The sequence below is a fragment of the Chrysochloris asiatica genome, unplaced genomic scaffold, assembly GCF_000296735.1.
Source record: "Chrysochloris asiatica unplaced genomic scaffold, ChrAsi1.0 scaffold00243, whole genome shotgun sequence".
In the NCBI taxonomy this organism is placed as follows: domain Eukaryota; kingdom Metazoa; phylum Chordata; class Mammalia; order Afrosoricida; family Chrysochloridae; genus Chrysochloris; species Chrysochloris asiatica.
This window is the reverse complement of record NW_006408761.1, coordinates 2,389,542-2,410,728: the sequence shown is the minus strand read 5'-3', so window position 1 is coordinate 2,410,728 and position 21,187 is coordinate 2,389,542. Positions and strand designations below refer to the sequence as shown.

The 21,187-nt window shown below is 43.3% G+C and overlaps 1 protein-coding gene across 1 annotated transcript in view; it reads right to left on the bottom strand.

Annotated features, from left to right (window-relative positions):
• Positions 1–21,187, bottom strand: part of PDZD2 (PDZ domain containing 2) — a 362,151-nt gene that overhangs the window by 94,410 nt on the left and 246,554 nt on the right. Inside the window, exon 5 of the mRNA XM_006873509.1 lies at positions 20,601–20,756. Within this exon, the coding sequence (XP_006873571.1) occupies positions 20,601–20,756 (156 nt within the window). The remainder of the gene's footprint in view (positions 1–20,600; positions 20,757–21,187) is intronic.

The window sequence follows — 21,187 nt, the reverse complement described above, 5'->3', positions numbered from 1 at the left end:
AGAGTTGATGACACAGTGGGTTTGATTTTGGTTTATAGATTTGCTTACGAAGCCCTGGCGTGGTTATGTATTCAGCTGTTTAACAAAAGAGCAGAGATTTCAACCCAGCAGTTGCCCAGTGGTAGAAAGTTGCAACAGTCTGCTAAAGGTTTATAGCCCAGTTCTACGCTGTCCTATGTTGCTGTTGTTAAGTGCCATTGAGTCTGTTCTGCCTCATAGCAACACTGTGTAGGGTTTCTGAGGAGTGGCTGGTGGGTTTGAACCACTGACCTTGGGGTTGGCAGTCCAATGCTTATCCGACAGCACCACACCAGGAATCCATAGGGTAGTTGAAATCAGGCTTCAAACTAGTCTTCTCAGTTCTGCCATGGCCAAGGAAGCAAAACCAGGACAGACATGAGTTTGTAAAATGTGGGTGAATCCTGAACAATAATTGGAAAGGGAAATTATGGATCAACATAATACTAGACACTTTATCTTCTTCTTAAAAAGTAAGGGCAGCATGTCTGTTGCCTAGCAACCAACTTGCTTGATCAATACCCAAGGAAACAATGGCGCCCAGCTCAGAGATGGAGGCTGACTGTGTGACGTTGAATGTGTGTTGTTCTCCACAGTTCTGGCAATAATCTAACCTCCAGCATCAGTTCCTACAAGGGCTCACTCTGCCTCCTCTGGACTCCTATCCCATGGCTTCAACTTGTAATTTTATAAATTCAAGTCTATTCTAATTTTGCTTCATGGGCCATGAATGAACCAGTTCAAACCAGTTTGAAGCTCTGGTTGTAAGCAGCAACAACAGGTTATCTATGAAGGGGCTTGAAAAAATTTGTGGGAAAATTCCATTTTTCCACAAACTTTTTCAAGCCCCCTTGTATTTCTTATTTCATATAAGTGGGGTCATAGAGAATTTTTCGTTTTGAGACTGGACTCATTTTGCTCAGAATGATGTTTTCATGTGATGGTATGCATTGGCACCTCATTTCACGTTATGGCTAAGTAATGGAATAAAAATTGAAATTTTTCAAGAAAGTGAGGCGGCACAGAAGGCACTCACTCATCACTGCCAAGAAATTTGGAAGACAACTATCTGGCTGACTGATTGGAAGAGATCCATATTTGTGCCCATTCCAAAGAGAGGTGACCCAGCGGAATGCAGAAATCATCGGACAATCTCTTTGGTATCTCAAGCAAGTAAAGTTTTGCTTTTTTAAAGGTAATACAGAAATGGCTACAATCATACATTGACAGAGAACTTCCAGAGGTTCAAGCCAGATTCAGAAGAGGACATGGAATGAGGGATATCATTGCTGATGTCCGATGGCTCTTGGCTGAAAGCAGAGAATATCAGAAAGATGTTTACCTGTGCTTTATTGACTATGCAAAGGCTTTTGATTGTGTGGATCATGACAAGTTATGGGCAACATTGAGAAGTATGAGTATTCTGGAACACTTAATTGTGCTCATGAGTAATCTGTACCTGGACCAAGAAGTAGATGTTCCAACAGAACATGGAAACACTGAATGGTTTAAAATTTAAAAAGGTGTGCAACAAGTTCTTAATCAACCTGTATGCTGAGCAAATAATCCAAGAAACTGGGTTATATGAAGAAATACGTGGCATCAAGATTGGAGGAAGACTCATTAACAACCTGCAATAGGCAGATGATACAACCTTGCTTGATGAAAGTGAAGAGGACTTAAAACATTTACTGATGAAGATCAAAGAGCACAGCCTCTGGTATGGATTACATCTCAATATAAAGCAAACAAAAATCCTCACCACTGGACCAATAAACAACATTGTTACGAATGGCGAAAAGATTGAAGTTGTCAAGGACTTCATTCTTGGATCAACTATCAACACACATGGAAGCAGCAGTCAAGAAATCAAATGACGTATCGCATTGGGCAAATCTGCTGAACAAGACCTTTTAAAAGTGTTGAATAGCAAAGATGTCAGCTTGAGGACTAAGGTGTGTCTGACCCAAGCCATTGTATTTTCAATAACCTCATATGCATGCGAAAGCTGGACAGTGAATAAGGAAGATCGTAGAAGAATTGATGCTTTTGTGTTATGGTGTTGGAGGAGAATATTGAAAGTGCCATGGGCTGCCTAAAGAACCAACAGGTCGGTACTGGAAGAAGTGCAGCCAGAGTGCTCCTTGGAGGCCAAGATGACCAAGCTTCATCTCTCATACTTTGGACATATTGTCAGGAGGGGCCAGTCACTGGAGAAGGATATCATGTTTGGTAAGGTGGAGGGTCAGAGAAAAAGAGGAAGACCCCCAACGAGATGGATTGGCCAAGTGGCAGCATCGATGGACTCAAGTGTGGCAACAGCAATGAGGTTGGCCCAGGATTGGGCAGTGTTTCGTTCTGCTGTGCGTAAGGTCACTATGGGTCAGTACCGACTCCAATGCACCTAACAACAACAATGTTTCACGGGAGATGTCCTTTTAAAACTCAGAGAGCTTTAGTAAGAGGAATTGGGACAACTATACCAACAAGGATCAGAAAGTCTGAGGGGAGGGGAGAGAAAGACCATAAAGAGTGGGAAAAAATTCCTGGTTGAATTTGAAAGGGGCAGTTTTATTTGTCCCAATGGAAGTAGCTGGAGAAATGTCGAAAATTCAGACTATAAAGGAAGCAAACATGTGAAATATGAAAGGGGCACCAGGCAGGACAATTGTAGGCCTGAACTTGATGTTGGTCTGAGGGAAGAATATTTCCCGGGTGGAATTAGAACACTCAGAGGTGGGTGGTGGACAAGATGCATTGAACAATGAATGTTCTGTGTAAACAGAGGACTCATTGATTCCATTTCTTTCACTATGATGGGACCCAAGGGACAGAATCTCAAATAGTATTCTAGGGGGAAAAATTCCTGAGCCCGAAAACAAAGAAACATAATAACAAAAAACAAAAAGGCACACAGATTCACAAGTAGGCTATGAAAGAAGCAACGCATTCAAACATCAGTTTAAGCAGAAACTCGAGAGCCTTCCTCCAAAGTGGAGGAAACTGAAACACTAGAGGCATATCCATTTACTTAAAAAAAAAAGTAGCAGAAAGCAATGATGGTTGGCCCCTGGGACTTTTAAAACCTGAGGAATCTCAAGTTTGTGTACTGACCCTTACTAACCCATGCACAGTCCTGGTGTGGCTGGGAGTTAATACACTGAACTGCAAGGCTGGTTAGAATTGAAAGGCCGGTGGTTCAAACTCACCAGCCACTTCTCAGAAACCCTACACAGGGTCGCTTTGAGTCAGAACCGACTCCACAGCACTCAACAACAACAACAACAACAACCCATGCTCAGACTTCAGAATCACCAACAGCAGGTGTGGTTCATAAACCTGCAGAGTGTGGTTTCTCCACCTGAACAAATGGGAGGGAAGGATATAGCTTTCCTCAGTTCCAGCACTTTTGTGCCAAGAGGCAGTGAACACAGAAAAACGGTCCCGGACTGAAAATGGCTGCCTCAAGAATATGGCAGTTCGATTATAGCAACACTACCCACACTTAGGAGTCCTGGTGTGGCGCTGTGGGTTAATGTGCTGGACTGCAAAGTTGTTTGAACTGCAACATTGGCAGTTCAAGCTCACCAGCCGCTCCTCGGAAACCCTATACAGGGTTGCTATGGGTCGGAACCCACTCGACAGCATTTCACAACAACAAACCCACACCTAATGCAGTGCAAGGGAGTTCTGCATTCCTATCTCAGTGTGTAAATGGAAATGAAGAGGTTTTTAAATATACGAGAAAAGCACCTTAGGTAGGACCAGGTTGATTTCTTAACTGAGATTGGGAGGAAGAGTCTCCTGCAGTTGAGTTTACATTTACAGTCATGAATTCCAGACAGCTGTCACAGACTGGCATCTTCAAGAGAACTCAAGATTTTCACTATAAACCTTTCCTTTGATGTCACTGAGTCTATTAGGGGATGATTCTCAGTGGGGTCCTGGCATTTCTGTATGGCTTGCAAACAGAGCCATTGGCTGTTTTTACTCCAATCTATCAATCTTTTCCAAGGATGTTTGTGTACTGACCAGCTTTACAGGACATTGTACCTCTCTCCAGAGCAAAGGGCAAGTTTGTCTGCTGTCCAGGATAATAAAGAGAATATCTCCCTTTGGGGCAAAGGTTTTCTTCCAAGTTATTATAAAAGATTTACATTTCCTAAACTCAGATTCCTCAGTTATGACGCAAATCCACTAAAAACCCGTCTTCATTCCCCCCAGTGGGACTTGGGGAACAAGAGGGAACTGATATGCAAGTAAAGTTTGTGGTACTTGCTATGTCAGGAGGAATAAAGTGATTTGTCTCTGATCCAGGTAGTCTCATGTCTTCTGCCAGAATCCATGAAACTATCAGGTATTTTTTAAAAACAATTCTTGACATTTTCTTTGGAAAAATTAAATGAGGTCTCAAGAATATAATTTTGTCTGGGATATCTGTGTAGGGGTTTGGGATTATCTCTTTTTCTAAATGTCAAGGGTGTGGGCTAATTTTTATATCATTTGTAAGCCCATTTATTCTCTAGTGCTGTATGTTGTTGTTGTTATATGCTGTGGAGTCGGTTCCGACCCATAGCAACCCTGAACAGGGTTTCCGAGGCTGTAAATCTTTACGGGAGCAGAACGCCTCATCTTTCTCGCGCATAGCAGCTGGCAGTTTCAAACTGCTGACCTTGCGGTTCGCAGCCCGATTTGTAACCACTACACTACCAGAGCTCCATATACTTCACTAAAGATGAATGCACATCCCTAGGGGCTTAGGGCTGAGAGGGAAGTGGCCAGCTGGTCTGAAGTGCAGGGAAGTGTGCGCAAACTCCCAAACTTGCAGCGAGTACCCATTTGACCTAGCTTGGAACTAGCTAGTTGACCAGAACTTGAATAGAGGAAGGTAAAGACGTTTGATACTGAGAAAAAGTGCAAATCGCTACAATTTAATGAACTAGACTTTTGCCTATGAATGCAGTGACTCAAAATTCCAACCAGAATGGAAAGACTCTTCATATCAGTGAACAACTTTGTTTCCTCAGTGTACTGGGTTAGTTGTTGTTATTGTGAAGTGCCGTCAAGTCGGTTCTGACCCATAGCGACCCTGTATAGAGTTTCACCAGCTGAAGAGCGGCTGGTGAGCTTGAACTGCCGACCTTGCAGTTCAAACGGCTTTGCTGTCTGGTGCATTAACCCACAGCGCCACACCAGATAGGGACTAGAAGTGTAGACACTGGCTATTAAAAATGGGGAGATTCCAAAGGCACGAAGGGGCTGTGTTACAAGCTTTCAGGAGTGTGCTTACTTGCAGAATGAGGGGGTAAACTAAAATCCCCACTTAATAGTTTCCCTGTTTCCCAGATGGACCTAGTGAAAGGGGCTAGGGGATGGCAGTGATAGGATTTTGACTCAGCTGTGAATAATTGTCAGCAGGATTAATTTCACTCGTCACAACTGTAATTGTAGAAGATGTGTAACTAAAAGCAGGAAGCAGGTAATTTTACATTTCAGGGACAGACGATCCCAGGACTATCAAGAAGGAAGAGCATGAGTGGAGCCTGAGATCCTACTGGGGAAAGTGGTGACAGCAGAGACAATGGCTGTGTGTCTGCAGGCAGGAGGCTGGCTGGCAGAATGGGCCCTTTGGACATTTAGATGAATGTACTTTGTTTTCGTAGGGTAGTGGTTGTCGGCTGCTGATCTCATGGGCAAGGAGCTCTGGTAGCATAGTGGTTACAGATTGGGCTGTGAACCTAAGGTCAGCAGTTCGAAACTACCAGCTGTTCCATGGGAGAAAGATGAGGCGTTCTGCTCCTGTAAGGATTTACAGCCTCAGAAACCCTGTACAGGGTCGCTATGAGTTGGAACCAACTCCATGGCACATAACAACACCATAGAATTATAGGAGTTCTGGTAGCGTAGTGGTTACGAGTCAGGCTGCGAACCTTAAGGTCAGCAGTTCGAAACGACCAGATGCTCCGCAGGAGAAAGATGAAGCGTTCTGCTCCCATAAAGATTTACAGCCTTGGAACTCTGTACAGGGTCACTATGAGTTGGAACCGACTCCACTGCACATAACAACAAGTGTCCATCAAGTGATTTTGCCTTGTTCATTTGTGAAACATAAGATGCACATGGGAAGCCACAGAGAGGAAGTAGGATCAATGTTATTGCAAGGAGTGAACTGTAATCACTGAGATGAAACAAAGTGTATAGTTTTTTGAATGTAGAGCTGATGATCTTGTCGGTAAACCTTCACCCAATTCACAATAAAAGTTAAAAAAGAGAAAAGTAAAGCTCATGATCACCAAAGATGACATTCAAATGTCCACCAAACATAGGAAAGGATGTTTAACATTATTATCTACCAGAGAGATACAAATCAAAAGCGCAGTGAGATTCCATTTCCCTCCCAACACGATGGTATGACAGTTAAGGTTTGTTTCACCAAGGTGAAACATCTTAGAAGTAAAGTCTTCACAAGCCAAACAATGTTGTTGTGTGCCGTTGAATCTATTCTGACTCATAGCAACCTGGTATACGGTTTCCAAGGAATAGCTAGTGGTTAGCAGTCCAGTGCTTATCCTACAGTGCCACATCAGGATTACAAAACAATACTTCAGTTTAGCTAGTAAAGAATGTTTGCCTTAAACACTACCTTAAAGCTATTTTTACGGCATCCGACTGCCAACAGCACGTGGAAATATTAGATAGGAATCTTTTAGGGGGCAGCAGGGCTACATTAATAGAGGAGTCCTGGTGTGGCCCTGTGGGTTAATGCATCAGACTGCAAAGTCGTTTGAACTGCAAGGTCGGTGGTTCAAGCTCACCAGCTGCTCCTTGGAAACCCTATACAGGATCGCTATGGGTTGGAATTGACTCGATGGCACTTAACAACAGGGCTACATTAATAGAGGAGGAATGTCTCAGAAAAGGAGGGTGAGAATGGCTGCACTGAATCAATACAGTGTCAGTGCATTGTACATGGAGACATTGAGCTGCTTGGTGTCTGTTCTGCTGAGTACATTTTCAACAACAATAAAAATTAAAATAAATTATAAAATGGATACATAAATAAAACACAGGAAAGAGTTGTTGTTGAATGAATTCATCTTTCTTAGAGCTGAAGGGTGCTATTCATTCTAGTGGAAAATAGCACACTCCGCAGATGCTGAAAAACACAAGCTCATCCAGGCAGGAACCAAGAATCTCATTAGCTAAGATGGAGCAAAATACAAGACATCAAAGACAGCTTTAAGTGCTTTGGTATTTGTTCTCAAAAGGTCAAAGAAATTTAAGTGTGGATGCTGATTACTTCAGATTTTAACATCTTTGGATTGTGACTTGCAAGGAGATTTAATATTTAGAAGTTTATTTCCTGAGTACTTGATAATGGAGGAGGCAGACATTAAAATATGGGGCATCTACATCGTTGGCATTTGAATTATTGGAATACTATTAGGTTGACATTTTATCTTACTGCTGTTGGTACATGCCGTTGTATTGATTCTGACTCATAACGACTCTTGGTAGGGTTTCTAAGGAGTGACTGGTGAGTTTGAACCGTTGACCTTATAGTCGAGTGCTTGTCCTATAGAGCTACAACAGGACTCCCAACTTCTGAAATCTGTACTGGGCAAACCAGCTGGACATAATTTTGGAAGAGAAACATCATAGAAACTGCATATTCGTTTCTTGCCAAGTTTAGAGGAGATAAATGAAGCACTTTTGTTGTTGTTAAGTACCATCAAATCAGTTCTGACTCATAGTGACCCTGCATAGCGTTTCTAAAGAGCTGCTGGTGGGGTTGAACTGCTGACCTTGCATTTACCAAAACAGTGCTTATCCACACCAGGACACTGGTCACAAACCTAGTGTTTGGAAATGTCCTATAATGGGTATCCCAAGAGATCTTCCTGAATACACTGTAATGATGAGACTTGTCACGGAAAAAATATTGTCTAAATCAGGCATACCATGGTCATGCTGAAATCATGAATAAACTTTGGTTTGTTGTTAAGTTTCAAGCAGTATCTAAAGGCTTTCTGCTGCCTTTTCCAGATGAACATGATCTGCACTCTGAAGTCTTTATTTTGCATATTAACTTCTGAGCGTCATCTGTCTTGAGTCTCATCTACCTCCCAAAGGTCTACAAAAAAGCACGCAAAATGTGGCTTTTGTCTCATTTCTATCGCTCAAGCGTGTCTGGTCCCAAGGAAAACTTGAGGGGACAGGCCACACCCAGTTTCCACCACATTTTTATGGTTCTTAGCTTAGCACCTGAAAAACAAGGATCCCCAGATGCACACTGAAGCTCTAAATACCCCCAAGCTTGGTTGGCTCATCCTCCTGGTCAGTATCCATGGGTCATTTCCCGTTCATACTTCTATGACACTGAGCTTATTTTTATGCTGCCAAAGGAAACTCATTTTCCTAATCTCTAGGGCTGACGTCTGAGTGACCAAAGAAGAACCAGATGACAATCAGAGAGACCAGAATGGGGCACAAGGGACTGTTCAGGAAAACGGAAACAGCGCAACAATACATCCACATGGAGGAGCAAGAAGCTTACAAGTTGCATGGAGAAATTAAAACTTGAAATCTATTGCTTCATTAGACTCATTGCTTTTCAGCAGAAAGTACCTCAGGACTGAGAAGGAAGACCATAAAACGGAAAAGGAAAGTGTAGAAAAGCCCAGCCTGCTCTGGGACACAAAGGACACACGCATCTGGGGTGTTTGCTGCTAATGCCCACAGAGAAATTCACAGCTCTGAAGACAGAATAATGTTGCCTTTGTTTGGAGCCCATTTCCGATCTGCTCCCATTCATCATCTCCAAACAATCTGAATGGGCTTAACACAATTTGTTGGTGATAACGACATGACTTTTATACATACAAATGAAATAGATCTCTTCGTTCCTTAGCAAGTTGAGGCAAGGAAATAGCTGATAAGGGCTCAGAACGTAATTACTTACTAGCCCACTTTGGACTCTTGGGGGTGTACTTGTATGCGTCACTTTCACAGAGAGGATAAAGTCCTGAAGGGACTTCAGTTCTCTGAAAGTAACAGGAGACTCAGGTGGCAAGAAGAAGAATCCACGTATGTTCCTCTTTGGTTGAGCTCCAAAGTGAAGCAAGCTCTTGATAAAGTAGCCATGCCCTCATGTTGATCTTTGTCCTATACCGGGTGGGTGAGAAAACTGGTGGGGAATTCATCTTCGGGGTTTGGGGCTGGCTACTGAAGGCAGGACCATGGGGTCCTTTCTCAACAGGATTTGGATGCTGGGCTCACTCTCACTGGACATGTCTCTGGGAGCAGAATTTTATCATGCTTTATCCTAAATTCCTGGTGTGGCGCTGTAGGATGAGCACTGTACTGCTAACTGCAAGGTCGGTGGTTCAAATCCACCAGGCATTCCTCAGAAACCCTGTATAGGGTAGCTTTGAGTCAGAACTGACTCGATGGCACTTAACAACAATAACATACTAAATTCCAGGATGAAATCAGAGGGTTGTGTGTATGTGCATATATGTGTGCCTGCTCATAGGAAAATCTTAAAACCAAAAAATAAAATAAAATAAATAGAGGTGGGATGGTAGTCATAAAAGGAAGGCATGTATGAGGGGGTTTCAGAAAGTCTGTAGAAAACTTCCATTTTCTTTTAATGCTATTTTTTCCCCCATGAACTTTTTGAAGCCCCTTTGGAGAAGAGACCTAAGGAGTAAACAGTGAATTAGCAGGGAAGAAAGTAAAGGATAAATTGTCAGACTTGCCCTAGTATAGGACGGTCCTATGTACTGCACAGGGTTAAGTATTTGACTATTAGCCTAAAGGTTGGTGGTGTGACTCCACCCCAAGGTACTTAGGAAGACCTATTTCCCAAAGGTTTTCTACCCAGTTCTATCCTGACACACATGGGACCACTGTGGTCAGAATGCATTAGAAGGTAACTAAGGACAACTGCAATCCTTCAGTGGCTGAGTGCAGTTCAACTCAGCAAGAACAGTGATGTGCTAGATTCTTCCAGCGACTTTTTTCTACACACACCTTTTAGAAAGAGTCTCAAATGATGGTGTGGTTTATTGTAACAGAATAATATCATTTTAACCAAGATACCAATGAGGTAGGTTTCAGCTGAAGGGTGGCTGGCCATGTTGAAGACATTGTGATTAAACTGGTCTGTTATTAAATTCCCAAAAGCATCCAAAGGCCTTCTGCTACCTTTTCTAGATTAGCACGAGCTACACACTGAATTCCTTATTTTTCAGCAATGGTGTTGCATTCTTGCTGATTTGCTGATATATATCTTAAAGGGTATGCACTTCTTCAAGGAGCCGACTTGAAAGCTTAGACTGCTATGTTGAATTTACATAAAACCCAAAAAATGAAACCTACTGTTATCTAGTCAATGTTGACTCATAGCAAGCCTATAGGACACAGTAGACATGCTCCTTAGCCTTGTTGTTGTTGTTGTTAAGTGCCTTCGAGTCGGTTCCCACCCGTAGCGACCCTGTATAGGGTTTCCAAAGAGCAGCCGGCGAGCTTGAACCACCAATCATGCAGTTCAAACGGCTTTGCAGTCTGGCGCATTAACCTGCAGCGCCACACCAGGACTCCACTCCTTAGCCTTAGGGTTCTCAAAACTGGGTATCTTTACGAAGGCAGGCAGCCTCACCTTTCTCCTAAGGAGCAGCTGGTGGGCTGAAATGCCGACCTTTTGGTTAGCTTAACCCACTGTGCCACCAAGGCTCCTTGGAATTCACAAAGGAAGCAGAATAGTTTCTGTTCCAGGCTCGCAAACGATCAGTTTAAAACAGGGTCAGCAAACTACCACCCAGGAGTCAAATCTGGCCCAGCAGAGCAGGTTTTGTAAAATTTCACTGGAATGCAATTGTGTCCATCAGTTTACGTGTTGCCTGTCAACTGCCAGAAGACAGGTCAAATCAGGCTTTGAAGACACAAAACAGATTATTCCTTGGAAGTGGGGCTGGAGAGACTGGCTTTCTTACTCTGAACATGCTATCATCAGCACTAGAAAAGGAAGATGGAGGGAGTAGAGACGAGTGAAAAGGAGGGAAACCTTCAATAAGATGAATCAACATAGTAGCTACAACAATGGACTCACACATAGCAGTGCCCATGAAGATGGGGCAGAACCATGCACATTTTCATTCTGTTGGATGAGTAGATTAGGCCATCATGAGTCAGGCTCAACTCAGTGGGAAGTAATGACAAGCTTGCTTCTGTACTGCTATGCAGAGTTGGTAAGCAGCAATAGGGACCATATGGTTCACAAAGCCAACAATGTTTACTATCTGGCCCTTTACAGAAAAATTCTACCATACCTCTATCTACAGGAACAAATCATATCCTAGCTCTACTGTCTTTCCTACCTCCATCCCTATCCAAGTCATCATAAAGAAATTTGAGAGTTTTCAGAAAACACTGTAAGTTGAAAGTAAGAAACTGACAAATAAAAGTGTCTTAAAGAAGCTGCAATAGGAGGCAAAGTTTCCCGGTCTACCATGAAAACATCTTTGTCAACAAGGCTGTGTGGTTTCATCTGTAAATTTCATTTTGAAATGTTACCAATTAGAAACTCATTTGGGATAACAAGGCCCCTCTTTTAAAAATGTACATACTTTGCTAAGTGTCACTGGGTTATTGGCTATCATTTAATTGGTTTAATCAAATTACTTTATTAACAAACAACCCAGGACCAGATGCTTAGATGGAGTGGAAGGGTTCGTTCATTTGCTTTTTAGTTGTCGCTGTTTAGATGCTAATGCTGGGATATGGGAATACCACAACTGACAAAAAATAAAGGAGAAATTTCTACAGTAAAGGAGCCTGGAACCTGGAACCCCTTAAAGGAGTCCTGGTGGAGCTGTGGTCAAGCGCTGGAATGCTAACTGAAAGGTCAGCAGTTAGAAAATGTCAGCTGCTCTTCAGAAGAAAGAGGAGATTGTCGACCTCTGTGAAGATTTAGTCTCTGGAACTCTATGGAGTAGTTCTAGCTGGTTCTGCAGGGTCGCTATGAGTTGAAATCAACAGTGACTGGGTACTGGGTAGTGTCTCGGGTCGGAGCTGATGACAATGATGCTTCGAGTCACCTGGTTTCACCTGCACACGCTACATTTGTTTTGCACACGTTACACTACAATGTTAGAACATTACGTTGCTTTCCTTGCTTCCAGCGTTTTTACAGTCATTGGTTTGGCCAAAGTTTCTGGTATTTTAGCTATAATATTATGGCAATTACTGTCTGTGTCAATAATTTTTTTTTTTAGAATGAAGCTGTAATCAAAAAGGAGAAAATTTTTTTCAAAGAAAGCTTACTTTTGCTCAGTTACTAACAATACTGTAATTAATAATGTAATTCAGTGTAGAAAGATTTTACAAAATAGTTTTGTTGTTAATATTCATTCAATCTAAGAAATATTGCATCTAAGCAGTTGGCAATGCAAGATAATGCTCTGGACCACAAGGTTGGTATGAATGATGATGTCAGTGTTCAAACCCACGAGCTGCTCCTCGGGAACCCTATACAGGGTCACTATGAGTCGGAACCGTCTTGACGGCACTCAACAATACAGCAGCAACACAACTATACTTCTCACAGATTATCCTATGACAGAGCTGATAACAAATACAGCTAAGGATTCCATATGGTCTGGTATGGGAGAAGGTCTAGGGAGGGAGGGGATAACATCATGAGTTTCTACACTGAGTGACATCAAGCCTAGTGACATTAATGAGTGTCAGGGATGATTTAGAGATGTCTGCTCTGGTTGCTAAAGAGGTGAGGCATGCTGGCCACCTTTTGCCACTAGTACCTTAAAAGATAATTCCACAAAGATTTATTAGGTAAATGTGTTTGTTCCTAACGCCTGTGTGTGGTTGAAGCACTCTGTGATTAGTTGCTAACCTAATGGTTGGCAGTTTGAACCCAGCCGTAATTCTGTGGAAGAAAGGCCTGGTGATCTGTGTCTATAAAGTAAGAGTAAAAAAGCCCTAGGGAACAAGTTCTGTTTTATAATACATAGGGATTCCCATGACTCGGAATTGATTTGATGGCAAACCAACAGCCTCAACAACAGCAATGTTTGTTGTTGTTGTTGTTGTTGTTGTGATGTGCCGTGGAGTCGGTGTCGACTCATAGCGACCCTGTACAGGGTTTCCGAGGCTATAAATCTTTATGGGAGCAGAAAGCCTCATTTTTCTCCCACAGAACAGCTGGTAGTTTCGAACTGCTGACCTTGAGATTTGCAGCCTGATTTGTAAACATTACGTTCTAGGGGGGGCATAAAATCTAATATCTGAACAACAGCTTTACCAACAACGTTTTAAAAACACTTTCTGACTTGATGGCACCTAACAACAATAACAACAACCCATTCATAAATCAGGGGCTGTCTTTCCAGTTTAAGATGCTAAAATGTGAGACACAGACCAATGAAATTGGTAGGGAAAAGGGAGATGAGTCACGGCTGGAGTCTTTTTGAGGAATGAGGGCTGAGGGGTTTCCGAATCTGGACAGTCAAGGAGGGGAAGGAAGGGTATTTAAAGTGAAGGATTAAGAGCAAGAAACAGAAGGGTGAGCTGAGTCTCTCCTTTTCTGCAAGTGTCATTCATTGAGCTAAATCAGCACTCTTGGAAATAGCGAGGCAAGCAACATCAGGCAAGCAAACACTAATCATATGGGTGGAGGTAGGGAGACTTCTAGCCATTTTCAATAGCTTTATTTCTTTGGAAATGTCTGTGCTGGATTCCACACCGCTTCTGACCTCTTACATTTTTTCTATGCTCTTACTACCAAGTTTCATTGTTATTAGATGCCACTGAGTCGACTTTAACTCATAGTAACTCCTATGTACAACAGGATAAAACACTGCATGGTCCTGTGCCATTCTCACAATGGTTTGAGCCCAGGGTTGGCATCACTGTGCCAATCCATCTCATTGAGGGTCTTCCTCTTTCTCGCTGACCCTCTGCTTTACCAACCATTATGTCCTTTTCCAGGAAATGGTGCTCTCTGACTACATGTCCAAAGTATATGAGAAGAATCATCACCATGCTTGCTTCTAAGAAGCATTCTGATGGTACTTCTCCCAACATAGACTTGTTTGTTCTTCTAGCAGTCCATATATCCTTTGCCGACACCGTAATTCAAATGTATCGATTCTTCTCCGGTCTTCCCTATTCATTGTCCGGTTTTCATATGCACATGAGGCGATTGAAAATATCATGGTTTGGGGACATCTCAAAGTGACCAACACTTTTTTTCTTTTATTGTGAATTGAGTGTAGTTTCCATGAGAGAACATCAGTTTTACACTCATCCTATCATATTTTGTTTCACTGCAATGATTACAATCCCCTCCATGCATCATCATTCAACAGTATTTGCTTCTATTCCCTCTTTCCCTCCGTGGTTTTTTTTTTTTATGTACATAAAAACACTCAGGAATATATAACAATTTAAACAACAAAAGGGCACATTCTGCAAGCCTGCCTCCTGGCCGCCATCTCTTTAACACTTTTAAGGAGGTCTTTTGCAGCAGATGTGCCCAGTACAAGACAATGTTACAGATGATAAGTAAGAAGAGAAACAGTCCATGGGAATGGTGCCGGGCCAGCTAGCATTTGGTTCCACACACTGAGCATTTGGTGGGGCTGCCATGGGTTGGGGCTCAATCGCCGGCAACAACCAAAAGAGAAACATACCCCAAAGCTCCCAGTCTTCCAGCGGTCATGAAATGCTCCCACGAGGTGGGTCTTTTTCCAAGCATCAAATGCCCATTTACCGAACTCATCTATGCATGTCAAAAGTAATTCCATCATCTGCTTAAAGCACCATCACAATAACTGGAATTGAAATGAAATGGGCATTTCCCATCCTCTTAAGTAAGAAGCTGGCAATATGTATCAATATAACCATTTATGGTTGCAAAAGGCCCATGCGTGCATCTCAAAGATTTCTGCCACCTCAAAAACTTAACAAACCTCACGAGCAAAGTCACGGCACACTATCTGGTCATTTCTAAACCGCCACTTTCTTTCGAGTCTTAACATAGTCTACTTTTCATTTCAATGTGTGGCCCACAGATTCCACTCCACAATGGATGCAATTAATGAAAATTTAAAACTAGGTATATTTGTAGGAGGGAACTTGTGTAACAGGGGGTGGGTGGGGTTGAAGGAATCTTGGGTATTACAGTGAGATATGCAAAACAGTAAGCCACTTAACTGAATAAATTTAGTACCTTCATGACTTTTCCAGTATGACTGTCATAAAAGAAATGAACTTGAAGGCAAGGAAATCTTAGGGCATGCTCTTTTGTTGGTAATTTGTTTTGTGCTGTCAAGCTGTTTCCACCTTGTTGAGACCCTGCATAGGGTTTCCAAGGAGCGACTGGTGGGTGCTTAGCTTACACCAGGGTGTGTTCTAGTAAGCCATCTTTCATTTTTACGGAAATTTAAGGAATTTTTCAAATCAGAAAGGTAATAATAAAGTTAACTGCATGTCAAGGGAATTTTTAAAAATCTACTTCATAATGTTTCAATGCTAGAATGCCAGACTTTTTAGAGTATGTTGCCATAGAGCAGGTCCCTGGGAGGTGCAAATGGTTTGCCCCCCACTATTGGTGATGAAGGATAAAAGCATGGGACTGTTAGGGTAAGGTCAGAAGTTTTAACCCACCAGCTGCGCTTCAGGAACCCAATATGGAGTCGCTATGAGCTGGAACCGACACAACCTATCAACAACACTTACCAACAATAACAAGAAATAACCTAAAGGTTGACAGTTTGAACCCACCCAATGGCACCACGAAAGGAAAGCCTGGCAAACTACTTCCAAGAAATCAGCAGTTATGTTGTGTAATACCTGGAGTTACCACGAGTTAGAATTATCTCCATGACGATGGGTTAGCCACCAAGCACTCCCAACGTCTGTTTATAAAGCTAAACCTAGGTGATTATACTAATGTATATATGGACAACCATACACAAAAAAAAACACCACCTAAAAGAAGATAAAATATACACAGTCTCTGATCATTTTCTCCCATACCCCAAGGGACCCTTTCACTGTCCACCCATTGCACGGGTGTACGCCCCACCTTGGAGGTCTGTGTACTATGGATGTTGTTAAGTGCCATTGAGTCAGTTCTGACTCATAGAGACTTATGTGTAGCGTTTCCCAGGAAAAACTGGTGGGTTTAAACTGCCGACCTTGAGGTTAGCAGTCCAGTGCTGATCCTTCGGCATAGGCTGTGGTACACGGCGTTTGCATTTCCATCCTGAGTGGCTTGGTGCCTTGAGAACTGCAAGCTGTTTGTATAAAATGCAACACTGACCCAGTGAATTGGAACAGGCCCCAGAAAGCATGTAGTGAGAACAGATCTGCTGTAATTCAAATTTCAGCAGTTTGCTGGGCAATTCATCCAGGCCAAATAAGAATTCTTATCTTTCTACCTCCACCACCATCTATTTAAATAATCACTTCATCTCCTTAAAAATGAAGCCAAACCAAACAAAAACCACGCTCCATTTAAAATCTTGTTTTCTGAGACATCCTGCTCGGGTTTTGTCTGGCCGGCCAGGTCTACACCCTGATTGCGTGGACATGTCTCCTCTTATCTATGTCGAGTGAGTCCCGGCTGAAGTGTTGCTTAAGGAACGAGTGAAGGAACTGCTTCCTGCCCCTCAGTGGAGCCACCACATGGAGAAACACATGGATACAATCTGTGTTCAGGGCCATGAAGGAAAACCAACCAACCAATTAACCAAGCAACCAGACCAGTTGCTGTCACAGGAGGACTGTGTCCCGTTGAGGTTTCAGTGGCTGATTTTTTAGGAGTAGATCACCAGGCCTTTCTTCCTAAGTGCTTCCAGGCAGAACTGAACTTTCAGTTTGTGGAAGACCTCATTAACTATTTGCACCTTAAATTTGAAAGAAAATACAAGGTGCATTATCTGCTGAGGCCCAAGCACACGTGGGTCCATGTGTCTCTGAGACGACTTCCTGGAAGAGGTTAGTCTTGAGGTCCCAAGTATGGGACAGGGGAAGCTGCTCCTAACCCAGGGGGCAGAGCGTATAGTTCTAGAAGCAGATCGCCCAGTGCTCAGAGGAACACCGAGGCAACAAGTCTCCCCAGACACAGTTTCCTTCAGTCCACAGAAGCAGCCTGAGCTTGCCAGATGTAACAACCTACCCTGGAGGCTTCAGAGAAAGAGCCTCACTCTCCTTCTAAAACCTTGTTTTAAAGCACTGCTCTTGGTGGCAAAGGTTTTACTCCTCAAAGATCTGATCGCAGGAACGACACTGGCATTTTTCCCTTTTAAAAACAATCCTACTTGCACGCCCTTGATGCTCACTAATGTTTGCATTAGACCAGAAACACCTGAGTCAGGCCTCAAACAAGACAGAGTTTCCAATCCTAGGCAGCTTGGATCAACCAGAAATGACACTTGGATGCTACAGTAAAAGCTGCTACTATGTAGGCAGGCATTTTTGAAACATTCAGAGCCACACTTCCTCAGTCCCAATAACACACAAGAGGTCCTCTCTTTCTACATTGGGATCAACAGCTCAAAAACTATTGTGGGATCAAAAACTAAGGATACTTAATTTCTCTCCTGAAAAATCTTATTTTTTTCCCCTACAAGACTATGAGTGAGGCTCTCACACTAACAAACAAATAATCAAACACTGAGCTCAGACTTACAGAATCGTAACATCCAGAGTCCCTCTTCTTTCTTTGTCAGAGACGAGATCTTTCGACCATTCCTTTTCAAACCTGAATCACCCAAGAGTTTCCCAAGATTGGCCCAAACTGTCGCTTTCCAATGTTAGTGCTAACTCCCTTGATGCCAGCGGAAGCCAGAAACAGGTCTCTTGATTGATGTGCTGAACAAATTCTTCCTTATCCAGCTTCCACAACTGCAGATTTGGCAGACACCATTACTTCCTTTTTTTTTTTTTTAGTCTTTGTTAAAAATACACAGATGGAGGCCAACTCCGTATCACTGAAGAGGTATCACCCACTTTATGCCCAGTTCCACTGAAACCTGTCCTCCTCTCTTTATTTTTGAAAACCTTGTGCTGAAGGCCAGCGCATGGCCTCTTTAGTTTTTCTCCTGTAAAACCTAACTTTTCAGATGGACAGTAATTGTTCACACTTGAAAACAAAACTCTAAACCAAGCCTGTTGCTGTTGAGATGATTCCAATTCATGGCAATCGCATGTTACAGAGCAGAACTGATCCATGGGACTTTCTTGGCTGTAATCTCTATGCATGTAGATCACCAGGGCTTTCTTTCATGGTGCCATTGACTTGGTTCAAGCCACCAACCCTTAAGTTAGTGCTGCCCAGGGACCTCATGCCCAAGAAAGGACACCCACTCTCTATGAAGAGCTAATAATAGTAAAACATACAGGGCTTGACACACAGATTCGTAAACTGTATTCTGTGTTATCACTCGGAGGGCTTAGGAGGACACAGATTGCTCGGTGCCACTCCAGAGTTTCTGCTTCCTACATATGGGGTGAAGGGTATGCGTTTCTAACAGTTCCAGGTGATGTTGATGTTGCTGCTCTGGGGACCACACTCTGAGATAGTTTTGTAAGTTTTGCAAGCAAGAAATCTATGCAGAGTCTGTACTGAATGTTAGGGCAACGCACTAGCTAACCGTTTCCTTCTGTTACATATAACACCCCCAAAACAAATTCACTGCCATCGAGCTGGTTCCGGCTCATAGCGACCCTGCATAGGGTATCTGAGGCTGTGAATCTTTACAGGAGCAGAAAGCCTCATCTTTCTCCCAGAGTGGCTGGTGGGTTTGAACTGCTGACACCTCTTGGTTACCTACATCGTCACCAAGGTCACCATGAATCATAGCCCATTCCACAGCAACTAACAACAACAATAACAACACGAAATGCAAAACACTTCACTACCTACTGGGGCCTCAAAGAAGTACACCTGACTTCAAAATTATAAAAACTTTGTGTTTCCTTTCCTTTCCCAAAGAGATAAGTAGCAACAATTATGTGTGTGGGTCTGGGAAGATGGGGGGCTGACATGGGGGTGTGACTGTGTGTGAGTGTGTATGCCTGCATAGCAGTTGAGAGCACATGCCGAGACAGAAGGCAGTCCAGTATTAGAACTGAAACCTGGTTAAGGTGTAACTCACAATTCCATGTTAAGGAGCTGGGATTTTAACCTTAGGGTCATTGAGAATCGCTGGTGTAGTTTAAACTGTTAAGTGACATGGCCCGATGTAGAGCTGTAGGATAAGCACTGGACTACTAACCACATGGAGTCCTGGTGTGGCGCTGTGGGTTAATGCACCAGACTACAAAGCCATTTGAACTGCAAGGTCAGCAGTTCAACCTCACCAGCTGCTCCTTGAAACACTATACAGGGTTGCTATGGGTCAAAATCGACTCGATGGCATTTAACAATAACAACAACAACTAACCATGAGGTCGGCAGTTCAAACTACCAGCCAATCCGAGGGAGAAAGGCGAGGCTTTCTGCTCCCATAAAGATTCAGAGCCTCAGAAACCCTATACAGGGTCACTATGAGTTGGAGTCGACTTGATGACAATCTGCAGGATAAGCACTGAACTGGTAACCTCAAGGTCAGAAGTTCAAGCCCACCAAATGCTCTGTAGGAGAAAGATGAGGCTTTCTGCCTACAACCTTGGAAACCCTATGGAGGGTCCCTATGAACTGGAATCCCTATGAACTTGGTATCAGTGGTGGCTGGGTTCATAGACCAGAAGTTGGACTGGGTGGATCAGGACCACAGCTGGTCTGTGGGACAGAAGAGGGGGGTTCACCTTAGATATTTCTTAAGCCAAACTGGCAGTCTTTAATGCTGGACCTGGTGAGGATGACGGTGAGAGAGGCCCATCACTAAGGCAGACCCACCGAGATGGGCGGGAAAGATGCAAACACCTGGACGTTCACCACACCACCACTCCTCAAACTTGATATGCACCAAGTGGTTTTACTCTAAGCATGGGTGGAGCTTACTGAAAATGAAGTCTGGTCACTGTTTATTCGAGCCATGAGAAATAAATACTAAGGGGACTCATGGCAGATCGCTAGCATTTGCAGTTCATATGCTCAACCGAAGGGCTGGGAGCACACTATGACTTGCAGGTGCAGAAACAGTCCATGGCTGAGTGGAATTTGGCAGTAGGTTTAATCTCTGCTGTCTTTGAAACAAAAAGCCATACCAGGTTTCTTTAACTGGTTCATCAATTTTTAAAAATATTATAACTCCAGGAGTTCTGTACTGCAAATGTATCACCTTTCTTTCTTTCTTTCTTTCTTCCTCCCTCCCTCCCATCCTTCTTTCTTTTTTTCCCCTGGTAGATCGGCTCTTTCATAAGTCACAGCAGGGAAGGATAGGGAAGTCCTGGCCACCCCTCTCCCTGCTGCAGATACAGCGTCATTGGACCAGGCTTGGTTCTCCTGGGATCCTCATCTGTATCTTCCTATCTGAGCATTTCTCCTCTGGTCGTGGTTCCGTGTCTCCAGGAGCACATGATTCCCATCATCCCAGAAGCACACTTACTGCTCCCTGGACACAAGGCGAGCTGGTCCCTACGTCCTCATCCCCATCCGGCTCCTGATCTTCATTGTCAGTCCAAGAGGACACATCCTCCATGGAGCTGGTCAGGTCTGGCAAACTCTTGGATGTTAATCTGAGGAGGTCCTCCGCGGAGTTCTCCTATGGGAACACAATGAAAGGTCCATGAATTATTCAATAGTACCATGCTGTTCTTGGTGCAAAGAAGGGTCATGGCTGAGGCAGAGTTAAACCAGGGTGGCTATGCACATCACAATCACAGATTGCATCAGAGTAAGGGCTCTGCATTTCCACCCTTGCAAGGATGCCTCCAAAGCCAGGGGCATGGGCCCAGTTTAAAGCCTGCCTAACTTTGCTTTCTTTGCCTTGAAGAAGCTGTGTTTCACAGACCAGTATTTTTAAGGGCAATCCCAGCCCCCTGAATGCTAGCTCTTTCAATGCCCTTCCTCTGTTACTGCCAGGATGCATTGCAAACTCCCTTGATAGTGGGAAAGATAAAATCTCTTTAATAAATGGTGCTGGCTGAACTGGAAAGCGATATGTAAAAGACTGAAACAAGACCTTTACCTCAC